Raw genomic sequence first — 18,551 nt, forward strand, 5'->3', positions numbered from 1 at the left:
TTCTATTATTCTGCTTTTTATAGACCAAACAATTAAGGACTGATTGAGAAAATAATCAATATTGAAAAAAAAAGTTAGTTTCAGCACTACAATATTGCAAAATACAAATTGGCAATTAATATTTTCTTGCTTTTTCATAATTGCTATTCAGTAATTTATATTTACTTGGTTATAACAGATTGCAACAGTCCCTCAACCGGAAAAACACCTTTGTTATGCATATTTTTTTACATTTTTGACATTGGTGCCACGTGTCATTGCTATAAAATGCTAATATTTCTTACAAGTTTATTCTCATACTTTAGTAATATTTGTCACAAAAGGCCAGAGACCGAGACCGAAAGGCTACATTTTCACCAACCACTGTGTCTTTTCTGAATCACTGCAAGCTGTCAGCAGGATTTTAAAAACCGCATCACTACGACAATCATTACTACAAACATGAATCTATTGATAAAGCACGTCGAAGTAAACTGCAAGACTCTGATAGAAATATTCGATTGCTGAGATAACTTCCACATTGTTTTCTCAATTCCAAAAGCATGTGTCAGGGTCAGTAATTGAGTGAAATTCCAGTTCAGGCAGTACAGTTTCACAACAGAGTTTCGCTGTGAGGTGGATGGCTGCCTTTCTAGATTACAACACTATCGGCTTGTCAGTGTTTACAGTGCTACTTTGTTTTCTGCTGAATGAAATTGGCATCCGTTCAGTTCGTCTGGCACAATAGAACAGCGAGCCACACCCCAGATTCATCCTTCAAACTCGAACAGTGGATACAGAAATCCATGTTCACTGTCACCCTGACAGGTTTACTCTGACACAACTGTATGAAGCAGTTATTTGCAATTAAATTGTTTGGTGTTTGATTATGTCTGCATAGCACTTGAACTATCTTCTTTACTACTATAAATAGGGCCGCAACTAATTTTTTTCTATATTAATCTGAAGGGTATATACTCCATAAATCGATGAATATTTTTGGTGAGACAGTGTTTTTTAAAAGCTGTACAAATATTCATAAATGTCATATCCTACAGTGATGTATTCAGTTTGTTTATTTTGTCCAACCAACAGTCCAAAACCCCAAGATAATAAATTCATTGTCATATATGACAAAGAAAAGTGGCAAATTCTCTAATTTGAGAAGCTGAATCCAGAGGATATTTGACATTTTGACTTGATAAATAACTGAAGCGAATTGATTATAAAAGTAGTTGCAGATTATTTTCTGTTGACAGATGAGTCAACCAATCGGTGCTGCGCCAATGATAAGAAATTTCAGTATCAAACTTTATTTGTATAGAACCTAGGGCTTGCACAATATTAGATTTTCACAACAGGATTATCTTGGCAAAAAGAGTACACAATAACAATCAATAAGAAAAGAACAATAAATTGGCCAAATGTATCTTTAACTTGGGTTGGTGCATTTTGTCAAATAAATGACACCCAAAATACAAGTGTAGGTAGGTGTAGGGAGAGTCTGTAACCATAACTGTAAAAAATCACACAAAATGGTTAAATACACATAATAGGTCATGAAAAGGCAGCAAGAGGGCAATAGGGGAGGGAGATAAAGCACGAACAGAAAGACACTGAAATGTTTCAAGAGGCGCTGCAGTATTTACATGGTCTCCAGCTCCAGTGTCCCATCTCTAGTTCTTGACAAAACTGCTACAGCTCCATTCATGGAAAACACATTTTTTTAAAAAGCTTTGTAATTGACAGATGTGTCATTTGTAACTGCAGTTGCAGCAGTATGCCAGCGTGGTAGCACTGTATTGTATTTATCATTGCCCAGGGAAAGGCACAATTCAAAACGCTAAAGAGGAGGAAATTAGCCGTCTGTTTTTCGCTAGACTGAAGCAAAGCAGGTATCAGCGACATAAATGTCGTTCAGTGTTTTTTATCGTTTTATATCGCTAGGTGGCACTTGCAATCATTGCTGAAAATGGCAGTTAGTGTTTGTGAAAGCCGTTTTTGAAAAAAAGACAACGATTTACAAATTCCTGTTACTCATAAGAAAAATGCTGATAAAACACAAACATTTGCAATATTTCTCAGGTGAAAAAAATTTAGTTACATTTGTGTATAATGACAATAGAGCTTTTTGCTTTTTAAGTCCATGTTTAACTTTAATTTTGTTTTTTTCCTTATGTGATTTCAAATAGTTGCTGCACAGTCAAGATTCTAATATATTTAGGGCAGTGTTAGTTGAACTCTCTGTTAAACAGATTGGATCATCGGACGCTAGCAGTAATGTACAGTTGTTAGTCGTCAACATAGCAATGAACATTTACATTGTGCCATTGCAGATCATAAAAAGCTTATAGTATGTAGTCTTAAATGATTTTTTTTTGGTTGTGGGTCAATATAGAAAGATGACAGTATGGGTTGTGCCACTTAAAATCATTATTATATAGCCGCAGACATAGAGCAGTACAGTATCACAGTATAATGCTCATGTTTATGTGTTCTCTCCCTCAGATTGACCCCAAAGATTGGTTTCCCCTGGAGTGAAATCAGAAACATTTCTTTCAACGATAAGAAGTTCATCATCAAGCCCATCGACAAAAAATCTCCAGTGAGTAATAATACATCATTAGCTTTTGCACATGCTGACATGCAGAAATACCTCTTCTGAAATTCACCTTTACAATCTTCTCCAGTTTAAAAGTTCTTGTTCCTCTTTGCACAAATTGAAACTTTCAGAACCTATTAATTTTCAGTGTGTCTTTACTTAAGCTCTCTGCTTCCATTTGAACCTGTGGCATCATGTTTCTCTGTAGTGGAAAGATAAACCATTAGACATATCTCTTGTCTGATCTAGCACACAGAAAAGATATTAGTGATAGACCCCAGATACTCACAAAAGCAACTGTTATATGTCTTATCTGTGTAGCTCAGGCTGTTTTACCTCTCACAATGAGTGGAGCTGTCTCTGTATCACTGACTGTCCATTTTAAAAGCTTCCCTGCACCTGCTCAGAGACACTACAGGACTCTGTCCTTTTATCGACAAATCCCAATGAACATGGAGTTCAACACTTTAATCAGAATGGTGTGTGTTTTCTTCTCTTCCTTTTCCTTTTCCTTCTCCTCTCTGTCGTCTTCTCTAAATTTCAGGACTTTGTTTTTTACGCACCAAGACTGCGTATAAACAAGCGCATCCTGCAGCTGTGCATGGGTAACCATGAGTTGTACATGCGTCGCCGCAAGCCTGACACTATCGAGGTGCAGCAGATGAAGGCCCAGGCCCGAGAGCAGAAGCAATGTAAACAGTTAGAAAGGTATGCAGATGCCCGTTCTTTTTTTTTTTTTTTTTTTTTTTTACAAAATTAGATTTCCACTTAGAAAAAAGTAACACTACTCCAGAATTATATCTGGATATCTGACATGGATAAAACCATTCTTTTTTTTTAAATTAGGGCCCAAGCACCTAGGACCCTCTTGGAATGCAAGGAATTATTATTATTTTTCTGCCAAATAAACTGATTTTTGGAGGTCTAAACATGCTCAAAAACTCATGAAACTTGGTATGCACGTCTGGCCTGGTGAAAATTTTGTATTTTGGTGGTTTCAAACAGGTGCGTGGCTAAATTACTCCACAGCACCCCTAATGTGTAACCCCAATGGCCAGTTTCACCTACAATTACAACATTCAGTACACTTATGTATTATGCCCAGACACACAAAAAAGCCTCTTGGAACCACACCCCAAAACCCAACAGGAAGTTGGGCCTTGTACTTTTGCAAACTTGTCACATTAACATGAACATTAACACTTTGCATCGACCAACTGGTCCCAAACTGAAATACAGAATCTCAAGTTTTCGACAGATGCCATTACCAATACTGAGCTAAAGGGAATATCGCAAACTTGCAAAATGTCAGTAGTTTTGCCTCTGTGGGAAAATCAGGCGTTAGTGTGCCTGAGGTTGCTTATTCAAGTCTTATCTGGGACAGGTGATTTTTGAAGGTTGCTGTCTTAGCACATAGTTAAAGGGAACGTCAAACACATTTCAAGTGTCAGGAGGTTTAGCTCAACGAGTGCATCACGTGGTTAGTGTGCCTGAGGCTGGTGGTTTCAAGTCTCATTTGAGACGGGTGATGTTTGACTTTTATGGCATAGATAAAATGAAATATCACCTACTGATATAAGTCACTGATGACGTACCTTGCAACGAACTGTTAAAACAGTTAAAAAACACTCAATTCTCTCCTTTTCTCCTGAATTTTTGAATACTGAATTTTCCCTGCCATGAACTTAGTTGATTATTGGCCTGACTCATGTATCAGTGGAGTTTTCGACAGGCGTCACATTCCAATACTGAGCCAAAGGGAACATCAAAGCTATGTAACCAACAGGAGGTTTAGCTCAGCGTGTAAATTGTGTGGTTAGTGTTCCTGACATTAGTGGTTCAAGTCTTACCTGGGGCAGATGAATTTTGACTTTTATGGCATAAATAAAATAAAATATCAGCTGATATGTCTGCTCTGCTGATATAACTCATCGATGACATACCTTGCAACAAACACTTAAAACATTTAAAAAGCATACAATTGTCTCCTTGTCTCCTGAAAATTCATAAAATGAACACTGAATTTACTCTGCCAAGAACTTAGTTGATTATTGGCCTGACTCATATCTCAGCTGAATTTTCGACACACTTTTACTGAGCCCATTACTGCCCATTACTGAGCTAAAGCGAATACAGAATAGTGAATGACAAATCAGGTTGCTTAGCTCAATTGGTAAATCAGTTGGTTAGTGTGCCAGAGGTTGGTGGTTCGAGTCTTACCTGGGGCAGGACACTTTAGACATTTATGGCATAAATAAAAATAAAATATCAGCTCATTTATCTGCTCTGCTTACATAAGTCATCGATGACGTACCTTGCCGCGAACACTTTAAACCTTTAAAAAACATGCAATTGTCACCTTGTCTCCTGAATTTTCATAAACTGAACACTGAATTTTCCCTGCCAAGAACTACATTGATGATCGGCCTGACTCATTTATCAGTCGAGTTTTCAACAGACGTTACTGCCATTACTGAGCTAAAGGGAACATCGAAAATTGATGAAGTGTCAGGAGGTTTAGCTCAGTGGGTAAATCCGGTGGTTAGTGTGCCAGAGGTTGGTGGTTCAAGTCTTACCTGAAACAGGTAAATTTTGAAGACTGAGCTAAACCCAAAGCAAGCATACAGCTAAGGGAAACATTAAATACATGAAGTTGATCTTGAGTCAGGCAGTAGGGGGAAAGACAAGAAGTTAGATAAAGAGTCAGGAAAGTCTGTCAAGTTACATGCAGTTGGATTGTGAGACAGGAAGTTGAGGTGAGAAACAGGATGTTGGGTTGAGAGACAGGAAGGTTAGTCAAGTTACAACAAGTTAAGTTGAGAGACAGGAAGTTGAGTGAAGGTAGAAGGAAGCTCATGCTGAATACTGAATCGTCAGAGCAGACCTATATATAAGCAGGTATTTTATTTTATTTATGCTATAAAACATAATTTGGCTGTAGATTCATACAATTTAGACACTGATTGTGATATTGCAGAACAAATTAAGGCACGTAAAGATAAGTGATATATCGTTTTGGCTGGTAAATCAGGTGAAGTGGTCCAGAAACAGGTAAAACCAGTATCAGCAGTGACGTCTGTCAAAATGCGACTGATATATGAGTCAGGCCGATATATTTTTTTTGACAATATTAATTTTGACAGATGTATCTGCTGATACTGGTTTTACCTGTTTTGGGCCACTTCACCTGATTTTTCGCCCCAAAACGGCATGTAAAGTTGAGTGATATATTGTTTTGGACAAAAAATCAGGTGAAGTGGTCCCGAAACAGGTAAAACCAGTATCGGCAGTGACGTCTGTCAAAATGCGACTGATATATGAGTCAGGCCGATATCTTTTTTCGACAATGTCAATTTTGACAGATGCATCTTCTGACACTGGTTTTTTCCTGTTTCGGGACCACTTCACCTGATTTTTCACCCAAAACGGCATGTAAAGTTGAGTGATATATTGTTTTGGACAAAAAATGAGGTGAAGTGGTCCCGAAACAGGTAAAACCAGTATCGGCAGTGACGTCTGTCAAAATGCGACTGATATATGAGTCAGGCCGATATCTTTTTTCGACAATGTCAATTTTGACAGATGCATCTTCTGACACTGGTTTTCCCTGTTTCGGGACCACTTCACCTGATTTATCAGCTAAAATGATATTTCACTCAACTTTATGTGTCTTAATTTCACAATCATGGTCTAAACTGTATGAATTTACAGCCAAATGATGTTTTATAGCATAAATAAAATAAAATATCAGCATATATATGGGTCTGCTCTGCTGATTCAGTATTCAGTATGAGCTTCCTTTTACCTTCACTCAACTTCCTGTCTCTCAACTTAACTTGTTGTAACTTGACTAACCTTCCTGTCTCTCAACCCAACATCCTGTTTCTCACCTCAACTTCCTGTCTCACAATCCAACTGCATGTAACTTGACAGACTTTCCTGACTCTATCTGACTTCTTGTGTTTCCCCCTACTGCCTGACTCTTGACTGTCTTTCCTGTCTCTCAACCCAACTTCATGTATTTAATGTTTCCCTTAGCTGTATGCTTGCTTTGGGTTTAGCTCAGTCTTCAAAATTTACCTGTCTCAGGTAGGACTTGAACCACCAACCTCTGGCACACTAACCACTGGATTTACCCACTGAGCTAAACCTCCTGACACTTCATCAGTTTTCGATGTTCCCTTTAGCTCAGTAACGGCGGTGACAATTGTGTGTTTTTTAAATGTTTAAAGTGTTCGTTGCAAGGTACGTCATCGATGACTTATATTTGCAGAGCAGACATATATCAGCTGATATTTTATTTTATTTATGCAATAAAAGTCAAAAGTGATCTGTTTTAGGTAAAACTTGAACCATCAACCTCTGGCACTTTAACCACCACATTTACCCATTGAGCTAAACTTCCTTATAGTTCAGGTGGATTCGATGTTCCCTTTAGCTCAGTAATGGTAGTGATGTCCGTCAAAAACTCAACTGATATACATATGAGTCAGGCCGATGCCGATAATCGGCAGGGAAAATTCAGATAAAGTATTTTATCTATGCCATAAAAGTCAAAAATGACCTGTCCCAGGTAAGAATTGAACTGTCAACCTCTGGCACACTAAACACCTGATTTCCCCACTGAGCTAAACCTTCTGATTCTTTTAATTGGTATTCAAGTCATAATTTTATTAGTGGAGTTTTCCTTTAATGTAGGCTGCACTATTTCCTATACATACAGTACAACAACATTTCAAGATCAGAGTGTTTCTGTTTTTAGATATGTGATAATGTCAACACCATTAAGTAGATTAAGGCCAGCAGATCACTCATGAATAGTTTGACCTTCTTTGCTTTCTGGACCAGCTTTACCAAAAGCAGATACAATTTATACAGTTCAACTTGTAAAGTGAATCCTCCATTTGATGGGCAGTGACACAGCATTGCTTCTCGAGTATGGGAAATGTGCTTCCTGGATTGGCTAAACTGAAAGTGAATAGATGTTGACCCTGGTCTCAGCTACAGCTGTCCGCCCACTGTCTGTCCCGTACAGCTGTTCAAACACAGTGATGTAATGCCAGCAAGACAACACAGTAAATGCCAGCAATAGAACCATTAGACCATCAGCAGACAGAGTTAGGGTTCACACACAGAAGCTCACAGTGGTCTGTGACAGACACAGACTCTGGGCTGATGTCCAGACAAAGTTACTTCATGGTTTGTGATGGGTCCCTTAAGATGGCTAATTAAACATTATTAACCCCTGAGGGAGACATTAGCTTGTAATTAGTAATGAAGCGGGAGTGCAAATTAGACAGTGAGGCAAATCACGGCCCTCCAACAGTAATATTTGCTCCCTGGCAAAACTTTTACTTTCATAGTTTACATTAAAACTAAACTTTAAATTTTACATTTTTTTAAACGAATCTAATATGGAAATCAGTATAAATTCAAAGCTAAATGAACAGTTAATGATTAATCAACTAATTGTTGCAGCACCACTTCTTTAAGTGTTTAAGTGTGTAATACAATTTAAAATAAGCAAAAAAGACTTTTAAACAAGTAACAAATAAAGTAGCAACAAAGACCTTCCCTTGCTTGCAGTATGTGTGGTAAAAAAGAGAAAATGCTTTATATTTTTACTTAAATAGTTTTACTTTTTAACGAGTTGTGGTCCATTTACAAAAAATCAGCAGTAGTTTTGATAAATGAATAATAATTTATTGATTTGAAAAAAAAAGTTCCAATAATTCTAACATATGAGGTTGTGCTGATTTCTTCTAGAGCTGAAATAATAAGTTGATTGATCGATAAGCGAGTTGACATGAAGATGGGATGTCAGTTTTCGTTAATTTAAGTGTTACGTGCATGAATCAGACTTTAAACAAAATTTTCAGAATATTGGTGGAGCTGAAATGAATTGATTAGTCAAGCAAAGGAAAAAAAAGTAATGATTACCAATTAATTGTTCAAGCATTTTCATTTAACCCTTTACAACATGGCTCAACATCAGTTTTCTTGCGCTGTGTTCAGATGCCTTTTACAAGTTGTTTAACCCTTTGAGCAACCTGAGCAAATTTTCTTCCAAAACATGGGGAAAAACCAATGAGCAACTTGGCAAGAAATGTCCCACAAATTGCAAGAAGTTTGTAAAAGGAAAAAGAAACTGACCTGAAAATATGTTTTTTTAAAAAGAGGAAACACTACTACTACGTCCAAAAAACTGCATTCATATTTATTATTAAAAGATGTTTATTTTTTAATTTTTTAATAGAGCACCTTTTGCAGTCATGGGTTGAATCTTGCTTGGGTATACTGATTTGTTGCGTGTGTGTGTGTACGTGCGTGCATGCGTGTGAGCTCACCGACTGCTGTCTGTCAGCCCTTTACTACGCATCAACCATGTCGACTGATGACAGCTGTGTGTTATCTACAGGGCAAGGCTGGAGAATGAGAAGAAGAAGAGAGAGTCGATCGAGAAAGACAAGGAAAGGATGGAGGAAGAGAAGAAGGATCTGATGATGAGGCTCTACCAGTATGAGCAGCAGACCAAGAGGGTAGAGAGAGGTGAGTCACATAACCCGAAGAAGTGTGTGTTTGTGCGTGTGTGAAGGCAGTTAGACTGTGTGTACATGCAGGTAGGTCAAGGTGAGGCTAACAGGTAATGAAAGCAGGTTACTTGTTTTGCAAACAACATAGATGATGAACGCTATGTCATGTGTTTGTACAGTATGCACCTTTATGGTTTCTTAGTTTTGTGTTTTATTTATATTTTGTTCAGTCTCCAGACCAGGAAAACAAAAGTTACTTGTGAGCTTTGACTCTTTAGTTCTAGTTTTGCCTCTTTCTGCTCATCTACGGGCAGTAAACCAGCAGTGTCTCTTTAAAGTTCAACCTTAGAAAGCCACTGTTGTTGATAAGGTTATTTACAGTACAGCTATCAGGCTAATGCGATCACTTTGCTTTAGTGATGATTAACAAGTTCCCTGCTCATAAATTAGTTTTTAATGATTTTCATCTGATTGTGGCTTCATAGCCTGAATAATACAAGTCAGATCAGGAGGACATGCAAAGCTCTGACTGACCCTTGACCTTTGAGGCCCAGATGCACCAAAGCAACATCCAAGAAACAGTGCTGAAGAAGGCCAACTGTTGCATCGTCTCACATCGAAAGAAAGACATAATTTTTCTGTGTGTAGTACTATTTGTGTCATATCTCTTACGTATCTTTATTGTAGATCTGCAGGAACAGTGTCAGAGAGCCATGGGGCTGGAGCAGGAGCGGAGGAGAGCCGAGGAGGAGGTGACTCGTATGGAGTGCGAGCGTCAGGCCGCCCTGCTGGCTAGAGAAGAGCTGTTACGCAGTTCAGAGAACCAGAAGAAGTGTCAGGAACAGATGGTCAGTATTTTTATGACACTGTTCAATTGTTTAGTGATCTTAAACCCAATTTTGAACACTCTTTGCTGTTCTTTTAAATCTGAAAAACTTTTCTCTTTGCCGCTACCTTTTATTGCATTAAATATTTATTCATTTCTTGCACTGTAAGTCTTTAATGAAGTCTTTAATGGTGTGGTTCTTTTGTACTATGTCTTGATGCTTGTGATGTTTTAATGATTTATGTAAAGCACTTTAAATTGCCTTGTGGCTGAAATGTGCTGTATGAATAGACCTGCCTTGCCTATAGCTTGAATCACTACAGTGTCGTGCTAACAAGATAAAAAAGTTGCACATGAACACACCACCACGAAATATTTCTGCTTAAAAGCTCGGTGACTTAAGAAAAACTATTTGTTAACAATTTGCTCAGCTCCGTGTCATCTTATGCACGTAACATGAGGGTTTTCTAACGAAAAGTTAGCAGAAACAAACACGGTGATTCGGTCTATACTTTACTTGTAGCACAACTGATATTAAAAAAGGCTCTCTGGTCAAATCTCTGGTCATATGTCCATTAATAAAATCTGAAAAGTTTGCACCTTATTTGCAAGATCAGATCAATTAAAACCCTTATTCACCCCACTCAGCGGGTACTCTGTTCAGGTCTGTACCAGGGACATTTCAGGATGGTGTATTCAGCAGTGCCTGGTTACAGCAGCTCCAGACAAAACCACTTTGTAGCACTCAGCTGGACCACACCCCATTACTTCAGACTAACTGCCCCTCATCTGTGGACCACCCACAGGACTGTGTGCTGCTCCTGCTTGTACTTTAACAGCCTGGACAGTAAAGCTGCAGCTCCCTCTGCACATTCACAGTTTTATCAGGCAGACACCTGCTGCGACACCCTTTATACTTAAACCCTATTAAGACTTGTGCAATGGATTAAGAGTCTTGAGCAAGTGTCTCTGAGCAACTTCACTGACTGTGACTGAAAAAGACATGGAGGAGTCTCGTTATAATGTTTGAAAGCATGTAACTTATCAATAATAGTTCACATTTCCTGTGTTTTCACTGAGGGACCAATTTTCCAGCTGAACACCTTTCACACAACCATTTCACTGCCAAGTGTTTCACTGCAGGCTGGAGTCTCTTTACAACTAAAGCAGGTGTACCGTTTAATACCAAGCCTCCGGTTAGTTCAGTCTGGTGAAAGACAAGCTGTTCACATTGTAGTGGCGGTCAGAAGGAATGTACCACAACACAGAGGCTGCACGGAGTCTGGTTACATTTCATCAGGAGGCTCTACTCAGCATCGGCTCCTTTTTTTTTCTTTTTTTGTTGGTTTAATTTCATTTTCTGATCGTACTGAAAGCTGCTCTTAAAGCTAAGATAATTAAACTATGCAATACACAGTTATTTAAAACATATGGGCAAAATGCCATGATTATAAAAAGTTTTTCAATCAGGCCTTTGCAAACTGTTGTTTATAGTGATGTCTTAGTTCAGCCAAGAAATTTTATTTTAACCCTTAAGCTGCTGTTTTTAAAATCAATTCACTGCAAGTAACACAGGGCTCCCAAAATCATGAAATTCATGGAAAAATTAATGAAATCAGAAAAACTGTTTTTCAGGTCTGGAAAATTGTTTGAAACTAACAAAACATTTTTGAAAAGTTATAAATATACATTGTTTGGGCTTTTGTTGAAAATGTCTTTATAAAAATCTCAAAACAACTCGCAAACCTTGTTGCGTTTTTAAACTAAATTAAAATCTAGTGCTGCACTATTTGACCGTTGAGACATCACAACATTGACTTACTACACTCATTTTGGGGTCACAAAGGAGAGAAACAGGAAAATGCTGTAAAGCCGTTGTGTAGCAGGTTAATTTATAATCCAAACGCGTCAGATCATGTTTTGTTATGTTTTCTTTAGTTTTGGTAATTGTAAAGATGTTCTTAAATTTTAGTCTGAGTGGCATTAACAAGTCTTAATTTCCACTTGTCTTATGCTGCGTTCACGTGCAATCTGTGAGACAGACGGCAAACTGGATAAATTTTAGTGGAAAAGAGCAGGATGGTAAAATTTGGTGAAATATTTTAACTTTTTGCCGTCCTCTGCCATTGAATTTACGTCCAGATTTTCTGTAGCTCGTGTATGCAAGGAGAAAACAGGCACTCAGGATACTTACTGGACATTGATGGAGAAATTGCATAAAATAAGAATTATTTGTAAACAATATGCAATCACCATCGCAATATATCATTATGCATGTTTTATTTAACCATCCCGCCATCATGTTGGACTGCTGGTTTGTTTTTTTCTCATGCCCTCCAGAAGCGTCTGTGTAAGGGCAGTGTTAAGCTGTGGCAACCCCTGTTTGTGTTTTATTGTTTTATCCGTGATTTATGAAAACAATATGACAGTTCCAAAAGTGGTGCTGTATGTGTTTCATCTGGCTGTTTGTTTCCTTTATATTTGCTGTACTCATGTATATTAAATCTTAAATAATTCTCCTGTTATTTTGTATCAGGCTTCAGACCTGGCAGAGCACACAGCAAGGATCGCCAAGCTGGAGGAGGAAAAGAGATGCAAGGAGGAGGAGGCCAACTCATGGCAGCTGAGGGTAATCTGCAGACAGTGTGCAGTAAAATGAGGCTCATTCAGATACTTCTGTCATTTACACCAGAAAAGTACAGTAAATTATACCTACAAGGACTAGAATTAGATCCCTTTAGATGTTTTTTTTTTGCTATTACAACTTCTCAAACCTGCCAAAACTGTAAACAAGGATTCCGTTTGTTTTGGGTGCTTGTAGTTTTAAACCTCAAACAAATAAAATACCAAAGTGGAAACAAATGTGGGTTGGAAAGGTAGAGAAATTAAGTTTGTGTTTCTGTATTTTGTAAAATGCAGAGGTCTAAAATAAACATATCAGATCTTCTACCTCAGTATAGAGACAACTAAGAGTAAACTGACTCATCTGTTCATTGTAGGCCAGGGAGGCCGAGGACGATCTGGAGAAGACCAAGGAGGAGTTGCAGATGCAGGTGCCGATGATGATGCCGATGATGATGCCCCCACTGCCACCTCCACCTCCCCCCATGTACGACCACCTGGATGAGAACAGCGACAGCGAGGAGAATGCCAGCACGCACAGCGCCGAATTGCAGACTGAGGGCATCAACGGCCACAGCAAAGAAGAGGATCGCTTGACTGAGGCCCAGAAGAACGAGCGCATCCAGAACCAGCTGAAGGTGAGGACAGTGTGATCTGAACCAGAGGAAATTAAATTAACACCTCACACAGTCAGTCTTCGTCCAGATGCAAATACATTATTCAGTTTATCTTGTGTGATATGGCAGATATCTTCTACTGTATCGTCTTTTCACACATTACTGAGCTTTACTGCATGTGCTTGTGTATTTTCTATTTTTTATTAACAGTGAAAAATGGACAGAAACAGGAAAAGAAATAGGGATTTTACAGCATAATATTACTGGAGGATAGTAATATAATGAGAGTGTCATGCTATTTACATGGCAGATTCAGTAAAAAATAAGGCAATAAGTAGATGTTCCACAAACTGCAGGAAATTACTAGATTTAGAAAATCTTTTTTTTTTTTTTAAAAAAAAAAAAAAAGGTAGAGAAAAATTATATAATCATCATATTTAGAATTAGTTTTAATTTTTAAGCACCCTTTTAAGCAGCAGACTTGTTTGCCTTGTTTGTTTTTCAGGTAATTTTCTTGTACTTTTTTCGTGTACTTTTTGTACTTTCCTCTTGATCTTTGCCTTCCTGCCACGTTTTTCAAAGAAATCAAGCCAATTTGCTCAGGTTTCAAAGTTTAAGACAACAATATGTACACACACACACACACACACACACATATACAGTGTATATATATATATATATATATATATATATATATGTACACAAATGACCTGAAGCAGAGTCTTGAGACCCTCCTGTTTAGCTGGTTAACAGATTTCACACCAGCCAAAACAAAATGCACCAGAGTTTATTTAAACCAAACCATACCAGTTTAGCTGAGAAATAGGTGGACAGCATTCTCTGCTCTGAGACGCTGGGGGCGTGTCCGCCGATGGTCAGTGGCACAATTGGTTTCTGCTGGTGCTTCTAAATAACAGTGCACCAACAATGTTCATGGCCATGGGAGCTCAGATGGGTGCAAGTCAATTTACACAGTGTGGGTGCCGACAGTGAAAATGACAACTGCTTTGGCCGTAAACTAGCGATAACAGTTGCATTGCCACTTTGTGCTGAGTGTAAGACAGGGCTCTGCATCACTTAAGGTGCATTCACACCGCAGAAAAAGCATGAAATTTGCATCATCTCGTGCAAATTGAATTCTTTTCAAACTGAGAAATTCAGGTGACGCTATGTCAAAAAAGCCTGTTAGTGGACGTTAAGTCGCGCGATGGATATTGATCTGTTGACCCCGTCAGAGCTGATGAGATCACATCAATGGATGCGAAGAGCAGCTGCTACAGAGGTGGTGAATGCAAACTTTTAAACCCAACAAAATCCCGATTAATTTTCCTATTCACTGCGACTGATGTTCATCTGCTCCGTGTGTGCTCAGAGTGTGCTCTGCGCTCAGAGAGCGTGGAGAACTGAAAAACACAATGTATGTATGTATACTTAATATTTTTCCAGGTAAATAAATGTGTGGGAAAACCTGGCTTTGCTTTCACACCACAAATGACCTGAAACAGCATCTGGAGACCTTCTGGTTCAGGTGGTTAATAGATTTCACACCAGCCAAAATTAAATGCACTAGAGTTTTTTGTAAACCAAACAAAACAGGTTAGGTGAGAATCCAGCCTTAACGTCTGCCTGTGTTACTGCCACACACCCAGTTTGAAATTGCTCTGAGGCTTTCTTACCATTATCTGTACTGGGAACAGATTTGTTGTTGTGTTAAATTAAAATGTTACACAATTGGAAATAATCATATTATCTGAATTATAAGCATTACTTTCTGTTAACAAAAAGATTACACCAGGTTATAATGATTCACAGGTGTCCAGTATTACCGGCTCACAGTAGAGAGAACTACTGAATATCTCTGCATGAGTGCACGAGGTGGTGATTTTGGACGCAATGGAGGGACGTCACCGTGACAATGGCACTGCTCTGATGTCATGCTTGAATTGTATGAGTTTTGTGGTTCCATCTCATGCCTCCTCTCCATCTCTGCCCCCCCTCAGGCCCTGACCACAGAGCTGGCTCAGGCGCGTGATGAATCCAAGAACACCCATAACGACCTTCTTCACGGCGACAACGTCCGCAGTGGCCGAGACAAATACAAGACCCTGCGGCAGATCAGGCAGGGCAACACCAAGCAGAGGATCGACGAGTACGAGGCCTTATAAAAGAAAAAAATCCTTCGGCCCCTTGGCTGCGACACGACATCTTTGCTAACACACATGGACACAAACAAACTCACATCAGCCGCAGACTAAACTGAAGCAGTATAAGCATCACATACAGAAAGACGCACTCCTTGAGTGAGTGTGCGGGGCTTTGCAAATCCTTCGGAGCAAACTTAGTGCCAAAACCTCTCTTCTTAGTGTTTCAGATCTTATTTGTGTATTTGATCGTGTGTAATTTGATCTAATTCAGACCAAATCATCACTGTTTTTATCCAGAGGTGTGACGAAGTAGTGGGACTAGCCAAATTTTATTATGACGTCATGATGTGCACATATAATATGTAATCAAAGCCTCACTTCTTTTTGATGTCTGTCATTTGTCGGATAGGAGGAAAAGGACAGTTTGTCGCTTATAGCAGCCACTCAGAAAGGGGTAAAACAGTATAGGAAGGAAAATGTATGTTTGTTTTTGTTTTCCATTATATTTGAACACTTCCATTTATGTTTAATATTGTTATACAGTAGTTAAAAATCATAGCTAGTTTGATATTTATGCTGTATATGGGACATCCAAAAGGGTATTTCATCTTGGTTTGTATATTTTTGCTATCTACTAATGATATTGAAAACATTTAATATGTTTTATATATTCACCAAAATATTAGCAGTCTTATGTTCCATATGTTTTCCTTTAGATCACTAAATTAAAGAGATTTTACTGTAAATTATTATTTTTTACTGTAGGATATATCAAACTGCATGCCATTAAATCAGTTAATGAGACTGCTAGCTATCTAGGTACTTATGATTTTTTTTTGTTTGTTTTTTGCCGTGCAATTCACAGCATGCTGAGGAACGTCTGTATCCTCAGAGCTCTACCTTGACTGGGACACTTGGGTTTAATATATTTTATTTTCCGTTCTGTGTCATGTCGTTGTTAAATGAGAGATGAGCATGTGCTGTGTGCTTTTATTCTCCTAAGTGGCCTTTCTCTCTGGCTGTCGCCCTGCAGGGATCAGTCCCAGACAGTTGGTTTTCATCCAAGGTGATTAGTCACAAAAAAATATGGAAGCTTTTAGTTCTCTTAGTTGTAAACCTAATGAGGGTTGAGGTGAATGTTTTCATTTTTACCGCTTGGTCACAATGGACAGACCGAGACAGAACACCTCACTGTCCTCTCTCTGGATATGGACGAGAGTAGCATCCACTGACACTGTAATTGAAACAGCTCTGCTGACCTTTGTATATGAACAGGATTTTATAATGAGGTGTTCAACATATTGGCAATAAAGAAAAATCGATGATTTCACACGCCTGATTTATATGCCTCCGCTACGACGATAGCAGAGGCCAAACGCATTATATTTTCAAGTTGCCTGCCTGCCCTTCTGTCCGTCCATCATCCAGTCCATTCCTGTTTATGTAATATCGCAAGACCTCTTTGAGGCAATTTCTTTAAATTTGTCAAAAACATTCACATGGACTCAAGAGAGACCTGATCAGAATTGGGTGTTTAAAGGTCAAGGTCACTGGGTCATTGCATCCAACAATCTGAAAATGGTCTTGAGCGAAGTTCTTAAAATCGGGCACAAGAGTCCACTCAAACTCAGTGAACTCAATACAATCCAATGGTTGAAGGTGAATTATGACGTTTTTGGCTTTATTTTCACTTTTGTTTGCTATGCTGCGACTCTACAGGCTATAATAAGTCATTTTCAGCCATTTTTAGGACATGTCTAAATTTGACTTTTTTGCCATACTATACTATGCGGTTTTCGGCCATTTTTTCGACATGCTAAATTATGATGTTTTTTGCTTTGTTGTCAACTTTGTATGCTATAGCGCAACTCTACAAGCTATAATATGTCATTTTCAGCCATTTTTAGGACATGTCAAAATTTGACTTTTTTGCCATACTATACTATGCGGTTTTCGGCCATTTTTTCGACATGTTAAATTATGATGTTTTTGGCTTTGTTTCCACTTTTGTTTGCTATGGTGCGACTCTACAAGCTATAATAAGTCATTTTCAGCCATTTTTAGGACATGTCAAAATTTGACTTTTTTGCCATACTATACTATGCGGTTTTTGGCCATTTTTTCGACATGCTAAATTATGATGTTTTAGGCTTTGTTTCCACTTTTGTTTGCTATGGTGCGACTCTACAAGCTATAATAAGTCATTTTCAGCCATTTTTAGGACATGTCTAAATTTGACTTTTTTGCCATACTATACTATGCGGTTTTTGGCCATTTTTTCGACATGCTAAATTATGATGTTTTTGGCTTTGTTGTCAACTTTGTATTCTATAGCGCAACTCTACAAGCTATAATAAGTCATTTTCAGCCATTTTTAGGACATGTCAAAATTTGACAAAATTTGACTTTTTTGCCATACTATACTATGCGGTTTTCGGCCATTTTTTCGACATGTTAAATTATGATGTTTTTGGCTTTGTTTCCACTTTTGTTTGCTATGGTGCGACTCTACAAGCTATAATAAGTCATTTTCAGCCATTTTTAGGAAATGTCAAAATTTGACATTTTTTGCCATACTATACTATGCGGTTTTCAGCCATTTTTTCGACACGCTAAATTATGATGTTTTTGGCTTTGTTTCCACTTTTGTTTGCTATAGCGCAACTCTACAAGCTATAATATGTCATTTTCAGCCATTTTTAGGACATGTCTAAATTTGACTTTTTTGCCATACTATACTATGCGGTTTTCGGCCATTTTTTCGACATGCTAAATTATGATGTTTTAGGCTTTGTTTCCACTTTTGTTTGCTATGGTGCGACTCTACAAGCTATAATAAGTCATTTTCAGCCATTTTTAGAACATGTCTAAATTTGACTTTTTTGCCATACTATACTATGCGGTTTTCGTCCATTTTTTCGACATGCTAAATTATGATGTTTTTGGCTTTGTTGTCAACTTTGTATTCTATAGCGCAACTCTACAAGCTATAATATGTCATTTTCAGCCATTTTTAGGACATGTCAAAATTTGACAAAATTTGACTTTTTTGCCATACTATACTATGCGGTTTTCGGCCATTTTTTCGACATGTTAAATTATGATGTTTTTGGCTTTGTTTCCACTTTTGTTTGCTATGCTGCGACTCTACAAGCTATAATAAGTCATTTTCAGCCATTTTTAGGACATGTCAACATTTGACTTTTTGCCATACTATACTATGCGGTT

General features: G+C 38.1%; 1 protein-coding gene across 2 annotated transcripts in view; it reads left to right on the forward strand.

Moving 5' to 3' along the window:
- Positions 1-16,650, forward strand: part of ezrb (ezrin b) — a 46,256-nt gene extending 29,606 nt beyond the window's left edge. For both annotated transcript variants that reach the window (XM_042503520.2, XM_088089722.1), the window contains 7 exons: positions 2,488-2,584; positions 3,126-3,289; positions 9,000-9,130; positions 9,802-9,962; positions 12,477-12,569; positions 12,940-13,200; positions 15,180-16,650. In XM_042503520.2, coding sequence (XP_042359454.1) covers positions 2,488-2,584; positions 3,126-3,289; positions 9,000-9,130; positions 9,802-9,962; positions 12,477-12,569; positions 12,940-13,200; positions 15,180-15,344 — 1,072 coding nt within the window. In that variant the 3' untranslated portion in view covers positions 15,345-16,650. The remainder of the gene's footprint in view (positions 1-2,487; positions 2,585-3,125; positions 3,290-8,999; positions 9,131-9,801; positions 9,963-12,476; positions 12,570-12,939; positions 13,201-15,179) is intronic.
- Positions 16,651-18,551: the final 1,901 nt, after the last annotated feature.

The sequence above is a fragment of the Plectropomus leopardus genome, chromosome 16 (assembly GCF_026936395.1).
Source record: "Plectropomus leopardus strain MGB_pleo_1.0 chromosome 16, ASM2693639v1, whole genome shotgun sequence".
Taxonomy (NCBI): Eukaryota; Metazoa; Chordata; class Actinopteri; order Perciformes; family Serranidae; genus Plectropomus; species Plectropomus leopardus.